This window comes from Oncorhynchus mykiss, chromosome 16 (genome assembly GCF_013265735.2).
Source record: "Oncorhynchus mykiss isolate Arlee chromosome 16, USDA_OmykA_1.1, whole genome shotgun sequence".
Lineage (NCBI taxonomy): Eukaryota > Metazoa > Chordata > Actinopteri > Salmoniformes > Salmonidae > Oncorhynchus > Oncorhynchus mykiss.
Window position 1 is genome coordinate 18123964 of NC_048580.1, and position 13019 is coordinate 18136982.

At 43.7% G+C, this 13019-nt stretch overlaps 1 protein-coding gene across 2 annotated transcripts in view; it reads right to left on the reverse strand.

The window, feature by feature from the left end:
- Positions 1–13019, reverse strand: part of myo1d (myosin 1D) — a 123957-nt gene that overhangs the window by 25005 nt on the left and 85933 nt on the right. For both annotated transcript variants that reach the window (XR_005036457.1, XM_036946371.1), the window contains exons 17-21: positions 8281–8504; positions 7663–7801; positions 7288–7392; positions 6949–7062; positions 364–518 (exon numbers count right to left, since the gene is read on the reverse strand). Coding sequence is in view for 1 of the 2 variants with exons in the window: in XM_036946371.1 (XP_036802266.1) it covers positions 364–518; positions 6949–7062; positions 7288–7392; positions 7663–7801; positions 8281–8504 (737 nt within the window). In the remaining variant the exon portion in view is untranslated. The remainder of the gene's footprint in view (positions 1–363; positions 519–6948; positions 7063–7287; positions 7393–7662; positions 7802–8280; positions 8505–13019) is intronic.

Below are 13019 nucleotides of genomic sequence, written 5' to 3' on the forward strand. Positions count from 1 at the left end.
GTGCTGGACTTTGCTTACAGGAGAGCACAGGAGGCTGCTGAAGGGAGGACGGCACATATTAACGGCTGGAACGGAGCGCATGGAAACCATGTATTTGATTTAGTTACACTGATTCCGCTCCAGCCATTACCACGAGCCCGTCCTCCCCAATTAAGGTGCCACCAACCTCCTGCGGAGGACAGGATCTGTATAGCTGTACTAGTTCTATGGCTCCCTGCAGACACACGTCACCAACATACGCAGACAGACAGAAAGACAAACAGAAAGACGAGTAGAAAGACAGACAGACTCATCCACTGACCGACCGACCAACAGACAGAAAGGCAGACACATGCACGGCACACATAAACACCCACTGGTTACCTTTTGAAGTGGCTGAGCAGGGTGCCCACCAGCTCTCCAATGCGGCTGTCCCCGGCAGGCATCATGCCCTTTAGACAAACCACCAGGTCCCGGCTGTCCTTAGTGTGGAACACCACCAATTGATCCTTACCAGGGGACACACTGATCCCAGTCACCTGGTAGGACAGAGAGAGAGAGGACACACATGTAAGTACGCACACACACACACACACACACACACACACACACCAGGGAAGTTTGAGTTAGCGCAGCTCAATGGACACAGCAATACACTAGCGGTTCTCAGACTGAATCAAAATTGCTATCCATCACCCCTAATTTGCTTAGTAAGGAAAGGGACCAGGGGTTATTCTGACATTGTCCTACACAGACTGCAATAGACAGGTAAAACCCCAAGGTTCTGTGTGTAACGTCTGGCTGCTTCAAGGGTTATTGTTCCTGGTGTGATTTTTTTAATTTAACGGAACATAACATGAATGAAAATTTGAATGAAGATAATGAAAAGTAGACTGTATATTGTGCATTTGTTTGCTCTGGAATGAATCATATTTTGTTTTGTTGATGGATTTTTGCTGTGTGGATTATACTGTTAAATAAATATGAACTGTACCGAGCAGAACTGTGTTTGTAAAAAAAATTTTTTTTTTTAAATTAAAAAGTGTTTGCTCAGAGAGGCTGAGAAGAATGTGGCCAAATATCTTCTTCAAGATAGAAATGTTTTCAGTTATTGGTCTTGATCCCACAGGACTAATCAATGACTGATCGAGGCTCATTGAACCAGCCAGTGTGGTCAGATGCCAACATTCTGCAGGTGTGTAGTTGGACTTTACTGAGCTCTGCAAAACCCCACCAAATGTGTTAGACCTAGCCCTAACCTCTATTTAATAGCATCACAGGTAAACACCGCTTAAAGATGAGGGCTATGCCTAAAGGTCATGGTGTGTCGAATTTCCTCTCTCTTAGACACCCTCCTTCTCTGTCTCTGTCTCCCCCCCCCCCCCCCCCTTTCGTTCTCTCTCTCCCACAGGTCAATACAGAGCAGAGGTTAGGGTCTAATGCTCATAGCTTATAGTTTTTTGCTTTCTTTCCCTCCCTACCTCTCTTTTTTCTATCCCTTCCCCTTTTCACTCCTTCACCCTGTCTCTGTGAGTCCAGGCCCCATTAAGCACAGTGTAGAGTAGACTATGGCAAGAGTCTTACACATTACCCCTTTAGCCCAACATCATACTGGGACAAAATAATAATTATACCATCTCCATCAGATGAAGGAAATGTGACAGCGCCACCATGGCAACATGCATCAAGGGGTAAACAACCAATAGCTAGCTGCTTCACCAATAGCTAGCCGAAATAACTGAACGTGAAATGAGCCCAGGGGTTAGAAACGATTTCAACAGGTATACTCCCAACACCATATGCTAGTGTTCGTGACAGCATATTAAGAGGAACAGGTTACATTTATATTTAAATGAACAGGTCAATTGATTGGAACGAGCCTCATTTCTTTTTAATTAGTTGGGATAATGAAACAGTCAGACTGGCGTTTTTCGATTCGGCTTCTTTCATCGAAATCAAATCAAATATTATTAGTCACATGCGCCGTATTCAACAGTGAAATGCTTACTTACAAGCCCCTAACCAACAATGCGGTTTAAAAAATAAGAAAAATAAATAAAAGATGTTCAGGAGTCTTATGGCTTGGGGGTAGAAGTTGTTTAGAAGCATCTTGGACCTAGACTTGGCGCTCCGGTACATGGTAGCAGAGAGAACAGTCTATGACTAGGGTGGCTGGAGTCTGATCATTTTTAGGATCTTCCCCTGACAGGTCCTGGATAGCAGGAAGCTTGGCCCCAGTGATGTACTGGGCCGTACACAACCAGTCAGGATGCTCTCGATGGTGAAGCTGTAAAACCTTTTGAAGACCTGAGGACCCATGACATACTTTTTCAGTCTCCTGAGGAGGTTTTGTTTTGCCCTCTTCTCGACTGTCTTGGTGTGCTTGGACCATGTTAGTTTGTTGGTAATGTGGACACCAAGGAACGTGAAGCTCTCAATCTGCTCCACTACAGCCCCGTTGATGAGAATGGGGGCGTGCTCAGTCCTCCTTTTTCTGTAGTCCACAATCATCTCCTTTGTCTTGATCACGTTAAGGGAGAGGTTGTTGTCCTGGCACCACACGGCCATGTCTCTGACCTCCTCCCTATAGGCTGTCTTGTTGTTGTTGGTGATTAGGCTGTTGTGTCATCAGGAAAACTCAATGATGGTATTAGAGTTGTGCATGGCCATGCAGTCATGAGTGAACTGGGAGTACAGGAGGGGACTGAGCACACACCCCTAAGGGGTACCTGTGTTGAGGATCAGTGTGGCGGATGTGTTGTTACCTACCCTTACTGCCTGGGGGCGGCACGTCAGGAAGTCCAGGATCCAGTTGCAGAGGGAGGTGTTTAGTCCCAGGGTCCTTAGCTTATTGATGAGCTTGGAGGGCACTATGGTGTTGAACGCTGAGCTGTAGTCAATGAATAGCATTCTCACATAGGTGTTCCTTTTGTCCAGGTGGGAAAGGGCAGTGTAGAGTGCAATAGAGATCGCATCATCTGTGGATCTGTTAGGGCGGTATGCAAATTGGAGTGGGTCTCAGGTTTCTGGGATAATTGTGTTGATGTGAGACATGACCAGCTTTTCAAATCACTTCATGGCTACAGACATGAGTGCTATGGTCGGTAGTCATTTAGGCAGCTTACCTTAGTGTTCTTGGGCACAACATGTTTAAAACATGCTGGTATTACAGACTCGGACAAGGAGAGGTTGAAAATGTCAGTGAAGACACTTGCCAGTTGGTCAGCGCATGCTCGCAGTACAAGTCCTGGTAATCCGCCTGGCCCTGTGAAGGTTGACCTGCTTAAAGGTCTTACTCACATCGGCTGCGGAGAGCGTGATCACACAGTCGTCCGGAAACAGCTGGTGCTCTCATGCATGTTTCAGGGTTATTTGCCTCGAAGCGAGCATAGAAGTAGTTTAGCTCATCTGGTAGGCTCATGTCACTGGGCAGCTCTTGGCTGTGCTTCCCTTTGTCATCTGTAATGGTTTGCAAGCCCTGCCACATCCGACGAGCGTCGGAGCCGTTGTAGTACGATTCGATCTTAGTCCTGTATTGACACTTTGCCAGTTTGATGGTTCGTCGGAGGGCATAGCGGGATTTCTTATAAGCTTCCGGGTTAGAGTCCCGCTCCTTGAAAGCGTCAGCTCTAGCTTTTAGCTCAGTGCGGATGTTGCCTGTAAACCATGGCTTCTGGTTGGAGTAGATGCACTTATTCTGGATGCACTTATTGATGAAGCCATTGACTGATGTGGTGTACTCCTGAATGCCATCGGAAGAATCCCGGAACATATTCCAGTCTCTGCTAGCAAAACAGTCCTGACCACTTTTTTATTGAGAATGCTGTTGTTGATTTTTTATTCAAGATGTTGTTTGATTTTGTAAATGTCATGTCGGTGGGTAGCAGGTAACCTAGTGGTTAGAGTGTTGGGCCAGTAACCGAAAGATTGCTGAATCGAATCCCCGAGCTGGCAAGGTAAGGCCGTTCTGCCCGAGCAAGGCAATTAACCCACTGTTCCGCGGGCTCTGAAGAAGTGGATGTTGATTAGGGAAGCCCCCCTCTCTGATTCAGAGGGGTTGGGTTAAATGTGGAAGACACATTTCAGTTGAATGCATTCAGATGTACAACTGACTAGAAAAAAGCAGGTCCGGAACAAGGTAGCACGTCCGGTGAACAGGTCAGGGTTCCATAGCCGCAGGGAGAACAGTTGAATCTGGAGCAGCAGCACGACCAGGTGGACTGGGGACAGCAAGGAGTCATCAGCCCAGGTAGTCCTGAGGCATGATCCCTTATTGATGTCACTGGTAAATCCACTTCAAACAGGGTGAATGGGCAAGACAAAAGATTTAAGTGCCTTTGACTGGGGTATGGTAGTAGGTGCCAGGTGACAGAACTGCAATGCTGCTGGGTTTTTCACGCTCAACAGTTTGGTCCACCACCCAAAGTTCATGCAGCCAAAATGACAACTGTGGGAAGCATTGGGGGGGTGCAACTCAATATTATCAAGGTGTTCTTAATGTTTTGTACACTCAGTGTATTGATAAGATCATCTTTGAAAACTAACAACCACCAAAATAAAAACTAGACAGTCAGGGAGAATAAAAAAATAAAAAAATTTTATGGCATGAGGAAACCATTGATTTAGTTATAATGTTGGAGTCACTCAATGTTGGAGATAACCTAAAAACATGTATAAGCCATGGCAAAATGTGTAAAATTGCAGGAAATTTGTTTAAAACAGCAACATTTTGTCTATGTGACCAAGAGGTCGGAGACCACTCTCCCCCCACCCATGCGAACTTTGCCACCGCTGATGAAAAAAATCCTAGGGGAAACACTGGGGAAACAATGCATGTTTGGAGAGATGGAAAGATAGTGAAAGAGAGTGAGAGGAAAGACAAATAACCTCTATTGGAAAGCGGAGCACATGTAGCAGCCAGGCGATTTGTGCACATGCCTGAACGACACCAGACATCAGCTGATCTGCCCTCCCGCACGGTCGTCATGACAACCCCGTCTCCTGGGAAGTTGGCATGACAACGGCGGAGGGAGAGAGCAACGGCCGGAGAGGGAGAGGGAGGAAGATGGCAGGAAGCAAAGGGAATGTGTTGGGAAGAAGAGGGATGGAGGGAGGTAGAGAGGGATGTACAACGGATATTTGTTTTATTTTTACGACTTAGTTTTTTTTTTTTTACAACGGCACAACAGTTAACACACTAACGATCGCTGTATGCACCGCAAGGTGGTGGTTAATTGACCCATAAATCGGAGGTAGACAGCCATGACTCCTCAGTAGCATGGACGTATGGGGAACTATCCATCTCCTAGTGGATGCGTCTCAAGTCGCACCCTATTCCCCACATGGCGGACTACTTTCGTCCAGAGCCCGATGGACTACAGGGAATAGGGTGCCATTTGGGATGCACAAATTGCCTCTGGTTCCTGCAGGGGCAGGAAATAAACACAAGGGCAGCCAAGATTTAGCGTGGCAGCAACCCAGCTAGCTCGCTAATCTACAGGCCTTCCCCCTCCATCTGACCTTCAAGTAATCGACGGTTCCTCGTCATGCCTCGCTGGCTCCCCTAGCAACCATACGTCTCCATTCCAACCTACTCTCTCACCTTGACCAGCTCTCTAGCTCCTATAGATGACATTCAGAATAATGGAGTATTTCGTCATACACACAGTATGTGCGACCGCACTTGAAGAAACTTTCCGGATTGACTGACCTTCATGTCTTAAAGTAACGATTGACTGTCATTTCGCTTTGCTTATTTGAGCTGTTCTTGCCATAATATGGACTTGTTCTTTTACCAAATCTTCTGTATACCACCCATATCTTGTCACAACACAACTGATTGGCTCAAACGCAGACTGGTACTGTACTGTAGCTGTACACAATGTTCTATACTGTAAGTATTGTGGGTACCGTCATTTTCTACCTCTCCGAGTAGTCTTCTTATGTCTCCCAGTCTGTTCCATTTAACAATACTGAAGCTTCAGCCTGTGTCCAGCACACACACTTTCTCTCTCCAGGATCTCGTGCGTGTGTGTGTGTGTGTGTGTGTGTGTGTGTGTGTGTGTGTGTGTGTGTGTGTGTGTGTGTAAACAATAGCCGATAGCCCTTCAGCAAAACCCCATTCTCCTCCTAGCCCTGCTTTTCCATTACAGATGCAGCGATAAGACCGGGGTGTCCATCCTATAATTCTTTCCTGACAGTTTCTCCAGATTGAACACCGTGGTTCCTTGTCATAGTTGCTATCGGTCACCTCAGCTCATTTCCTCACTCATGACAACAGCACATGGAGGGAATATCTGGTCAGACGGATTACCTTTTTATACCTTTCTATCCCCCCCCCCCCCCCCCCCCCCAAACACACACTGTTAGTATCTGCCTGTACTGTAATACCAGAGATTATACTTTGCCGCGCACTTTGACTCGTCCATGGAACGAGGACAGAGGTTTAAATGCGGGTGTAGGTTACATAAACAGAGTTCTGATAAAAAGCCAGGGTGTTTTGGGTAAAAGCAGGGACGCACTGCTGTGAATCTAAAAAAACAACCATGAGGATTCTCACCATGGAAACAAGGCTCATAGTCTTTGTGTGCCTCATAGTCCACCAATCAGTGAGAATGTTTTTAACATAACATGAATGCAGCAGGGAGAAAGGATTGGGAGAGTTGCACATTTAAACGCTGTTGCCTTAGCTGCAAATAACATTCTCCGTATATAGCATAATAAGAGACGATTTAAAACGAAACTACATCCCATCTAACCTTTTTTCAATGGAAGTCTACCAGGACATGGGAAAGACAATTATTCCATTATCTCAACATAGCGTTCAATTTTCTCCTCCTCCTCAAACCGTGCTGTTATTAATTATCAATTGACAATAATTTAGAGAGATCCATTATGCTGTTTGGAGCAGCAGCTAGTAAGATCCCCATCAAATCCACCACATTAAGAACACAGGGGAGATGATCCTACGTTGTAGAGGGGGATGCTCTTCATGGGTTTGTACTGCTTCAGGGGGTCCATCTTGTACAGGTGGCGGTCTGTGATGAGGACGGCTCGGTCCTCTGCCTTGTGGAAACGGTTGATCTGAGAAACACAAAGGTCCTCATCAGTTGCCCCCACAGGAGACACACAGCACTGGGAGTTGGCTAAACTCAGAGACAGTTAGGAGAGTGTGTGTGTGTGTGTGTGTGTGTGTGTGTGTGTGTGTGTGTGTGTGTGTGTGTGTGTGTGTGTGTGTGTGTGTGTGAGATGTGATCGGAATCTCTATTGTGTGTGTGTGGGTGCGGGTTCGCATCTGCATCTATGTACCTTGCGCACGTTGCAGGAGAAGAGAACTCTCATGAACTTGTCCTTACGCTGCAGCTCACTGGACACCAAGGTGAAGGAGGACGCTGTGTCAGGACTGTCTCGTTTCTGAACACACAGACAGACAGGCAGACAGGCAGGCAGGCAGACAGAAAGACAGGCAGGCAGGCAGGCAGGCAGACAGAGACACACAGACAAAGACTGTCATGAAGATCAACTCTACAAAGACAAACCTCTTTCCATTGTATTTTAGTTCCAACAATGCACGTATACACACGGCGCACACACACATTTACAACTACATTCAAATAAAAAATTAAAATCACACACATCAGAACTAGTGTCAGAACCCCCCCCCCCCCAGCCAGTTCAACTTACCAGGTAGTTGCCCTCCCAGGTCCTCTGCAGCCCCAGGTCGGGTCTCTGGTCCTTGAGGGCCTCCAGGGTGGCACCCTTGGCTCTGATCCGCAGCTTCTCCTCTGGAGTCATGTCTTTGATCAGCATCCACGCCCACCACCTAAAGCAGCATGGAAACACCCACAGGAATAGCCATGGAGCCAAGATATCGACTCTGATACAGTAGAATCTATAGCCTTGACAACAGGATGGGCTATTTCTGACGTGATGATATTCTTGGGGGGCTGCACTCTCTCTGACAAGAAACATCCTGCCTTGAAACTGTACTTTCGGGGATTTACGTGTGGAATTTCACTTTCTCCGGATGAAAGTATTGAATGAGGCTTTGATGGGGGAAAATCAATGTCCACCACAGAGCTGAGGCTGGAGGAAACATGGGTATGCACCTTCAAAGGAAACCGGTTGGAGTTTAAATCAGCACCCCTGGTTATGGCACTCCACAGAATTCTTACCACACTGATGATATACTGATGGAAGGGCTTACAGTGCATTGCGTTCAAGGGTTGATGTTCTGTCTGAACAGAGGTGAGACAAGTCATATTACAACCTTGTGTGTGTGTGTGTGTGCTGTTTGTTAACCTGTTGTAGAAGCTCCGCAGCGCCTCTTCAAACCTCCTCAAGACTTTGGGCGGCGTGGGCCACTTGACGTGCTTGCCGTGGTCCTTCATGGAGCGCACATTTTTGAATTTGCGGTTGACGTCTTTGATGTAAGACTTGACTTTGAAGCGCCGGTAGGCCCGTAGAATGATGACGGCGGCACGCATGCGCCGGTAACGCATCCTGGCTATGGTACCACGCCATACCTGGTGAACAGGACCGAAGAGAGAGAAGGTGGGTGGAGAGGTTCATACAGTGGAAATGAATAAACTTTATTGATACCACCCAATAACTTTTACGTGAACAGGATGTAGGTCTAGAGTATGAAACAAACAAAATATAATACCTGTAAAATGTATATAAAGGCAGACTTTTTTCTCTATATATATTTTAGATACATAAACTAGAGTTTGTGTATGTTTTAATGAACTCAAGCAAGAAAGCCAGAACAAAGATTCACATGATTAAAATGTCAAATTGAAGTTAGCTGTTGTAAATCTGAACAGCATGTATGTTGGAACCTTTATTGAAAAAAATGCAGACACTAACTTGAATGTACGTTTTTCATGAGCTCAAACAAGAAAGCAAAAACAAAGATTAACATAATTCAATTTCACGTTCAAGTTAGTAGCTGTAAATCTGAACAGCTTGCATATTGGACTATTACCGAAAAGAGCCGGCATAACCAAACACCAGTTAACCCCCCCACCCACCCCACCACCTCATCAAATCCCTCATAGCTATCCTTTGACAAATGACAGCAGTGGCAAAGAGTGGAATGTCAGATAAAAAGGCTGGTACCCAAGCTGCTCAAACATGAAAGAATGAACTTCATAGCCATTAGTTATTTCCGTGCATTACAGAGAAATAATGCACACTAGAATGTCAGAAACTACACTGAACAAAAACATAAACGCAACATGTAAAGTGTTGGTCCCATGTTTCATGAGCTGAAAGAAAAGATCCCAGAAATGTTCCATACACACAAAAAAACAAAACAATTGTTAGCACATTTGTTTACATCCCTATTAGTGAGCATTTCTCCTTTGCCAAGATAATCCATCCATCTGACAGGTGTGGCATATCAAGAAGCTGATTAAACAGCATGATCGTTAAAATGTGCACCTTGTGCTGGGGACATTTTTTTTTTTTTACTTTACAATTTGCAGTTGTGTCACACAACACAATGCTACAGATGTCTCAAGTTTTGAGGAAGTGTGCAATTGGCATGCTGACTGCAGGAATGTCCCCAGAGCTGTTGCCAGAGAATTTAATGTTCATTTCTCTACCATAAGCCGCCTCCAACGCTTATTTAAATAAAATTGTCAGTACGTCCAACCAGCCTCACAACTGTCATATGGGTGAGCGATTTGCTGATGTTAACACTGTGAACAGAGTGCCCCATAGTGGTGGTGGGATTATGGTATGGGCAGGCATAAGCTACGGACAACGAACACAATTGCATTTTATCGATGGCAATTTGAATGCACAGATATACTATCACGAGATCCTGAGGCCCATTATTTGATATTATTTGGCCATTCATCCGCCGCCTTCACCTCATGTTTCAGCATGATAATGCATGGCCCCATGTCGCAACGATCTGTGCAAAATTCCAGGAAGCTGAAAATGTTCAAGTTCATGCATGGTCTGCATACTCTGACATGTCACCCATTGAGCATGTTTGGGATGCATATCTGTATTCCCAGTCATGTGAAATCCCTAGATTATGGCCTCATTTATTTATTTCAATTGACTTTCCTTGTATGAACTTTTAACTCAGTAAAATCTTTTGAAATTGTTGCATGTTGCGTTTATATTTTTGTTCAGATTAATTGAATACAGATCCACAAAAAATCATTACTTTTCTAAACTATTTGAATACAGATCTTGGAAAGTGACTACTTTTCAAAACTTTGTGAATACAGAATTCAGAAAGTAACTACCTTTTAAAACCGGACACATATCAGAGAAAGCAACTAATTTGTCATTATGGGGTATTGTGTGTAGATTGATGAGGATTTTTTATTTATTTAATCCATTATAGAATAAGGCTGGAACATAACAACATGTGGAAAAGGGAAGGGGTCTGAATACTTTCCAAATGCACTGTACTCTAATGTTGAAGTGAATCCATGTCCTTCATTTAATTATAGGCTATAGGCAATATTAAGATGAATATCCAAGAGCCCTCCAAACCATGTGCTAATGATCATATATATTAACTAATAATTCAACTAACTGTTGTAGTTTTTGGCTTTTCATCAAATATTTGGCAGTCATCACTTTTTTTTTTTTTCAAATAACTTGCATATTTTCAAATACCTTCAAATATTATATGGTTTTCTGAGAGGTATTCAAAATACCTTCAAATATTATATGGTTTTCTGAGAGGTATTCAAAATACCTTCAAATATTATATGGTTTTCTGAGAGGTATTCAAAATACCTTCAAATATTATATGGTTTTCTGAGAGGTATTCAAAATACCTTCAAATATTACATGGTTTTCTGAGAGGTATTCAAAATACTTTCAAATATGACTTGGTTTTCTGAGAGGTATTCAAAATACTTTCAAATATGACTTGGTTTTCTGAGAGGTATTCAAAATACTTTCAAATATGACTTGGTTTTCTGAGACCTGTATTTGAAAATCAAAGAAAATAGTTGTTTTTATTTGAACAAAAAAATATATTCGACTACCTTGAGATTTGAATGTTGCTATTTACAAATAAACTACAAAATACAACTATTTTCTGCCCATGTGCCTCACACTCCCCCCGTCCCCCACCTTGCTGCCCTAGGTGACTCAAAAATAAGGAGGGACGAGAGAGACCAGAGTGATCCATATTCATCGGTCCCATCTACCCATGGGCTGTATTTATTAGGCAGCAAACAGAAGAAGAAAAAAAATACTGAAAACCGGGAGGGACTAACTGAACTTGTCCAATAAGAAACCCTAATTTTCGTTTTCCATTGCAAAATGTTTTACTACAGTGTGCAATAATGAATACAGACGGGCCTGTTACTTACTATCCTCCACGTGACAAGGATGATGATGAGGTGAATAAATGAACGGAATCCAACTCATAGATGGTCCCCACTAGCTAACAGTGTTAGAAAAAAACACATTCTAATTCAGATCTGATCAAATGTTTGGAGAAATGAAGTCTGTTTAAGGCGAACAGCATTGAGATAAGATATTATAATACAACATATTAAAATGGAGATGGAGAATTAAATATATTTCTTAAGGGACCCAAGTGTATTATGGTCTCGGGTTAAGATTCACAGAATATGCTTAAAGGTGCAATATGCAGACATTTCTCCACCATTTCCTGGTTGCTAAAATTCTAATAGTTTGCCTAATTTCAGTTTATGTGAAACAATAAGCAATATTGTATAGCTTATAGTATAGTGTAGAGAATCATTGTGCCATCTAAACCGCTGTGAAATATATTTTCATTTAGCAAAAATATTGTATTTTCAGCTGATGTACAAAACCGAAAGTAAAAGACGCAAAAACTAAACTTAAGAACGGAAAGCATAGAAATAGTGCACATATAACAGATCTACCGCTTCTTAGACTTGCTTTCAATGAGAATGACAGATCTTTAACAAAACATTTCTACGTGAATTTGGCTAAATATTGCCACTTTAAACTGATTGTGAGCAATATACTGTAGGGCTATTGGACCCTCAATGACCTTCTTCACTTTGATTTTAAACAAAGACTGGGATTGTGAGCAGAGAGATGGTGGGATGACTGCGTGTCAAAAGAAGCTCTCGAGTTCGAAGAACCTCGCAAGCTGATTTCATACAGTACATCCCTTCCTAAACATTCCATATGGGCAGACATGAGAAATGTTATCTAAGTGACAAAATACTGTAACCACAAAAGACTGTAGTCACATATGATGATACAACTGTAGCAGTCGTGTCATAATATTGCTAATTGATGGTAGCTACTTAGCATCAATCAAGCCCTTTGTATAAACATACATTTCAATGCGAATGTCCTGAGCTAAAAGTAAGAAGCCCGGTTACAGGAAGAGCAACAGCTGCATTGGATAAGGCCTAACGTCATCTAAATCTATCTGAATTATCTTAAGCCGACTAAAATATACAACAGGTAAACGGAGGGTATTCACCATGGATTTAGGTGGACCGCCCGCCTGCCCAACACACACACCCCACTGCTTGGCTGTGCTTAAACAAAGGAGGGGCAGACAGTGTGGGATGATCATGAGTAGGAAGGTGGGGAGAGGAGAGGACGACACCCAGGGGAACGTGTGTAAATCAGGCCAATAACACAGCCGGACCTCCGTCTTCTCCAATAAAGCCATCTGATCAGCTTTTTACAGACTCCCTCCATCCTCCCTCTAACATTGGGTGGTACTAGCCACACGCTGCCCTGGCTTTGGGGCACCAGATTTACGAGCTCGTCAAAGCCAAATTGGGGGTGTCTTGGCCAGACGAAGTGGGACAGATTGGTAAGGCTTTATTGGGGCGCTTTGAAATGCATGCTGGGTAGAGAGAGGCCGGCCGGCACAAATCACGTACCATGACAATGGCTGGATGTGTAGGGGGTTTGAGAGATATATATCTTCATGTAAACGTAGAGATATATATGCTACACCAAGCGATGCAACAGCTTTAGGCTTACTGAATATCCATATACCATTCATAGTCTCTGACCAAACATGCTAAACAAAATATCCT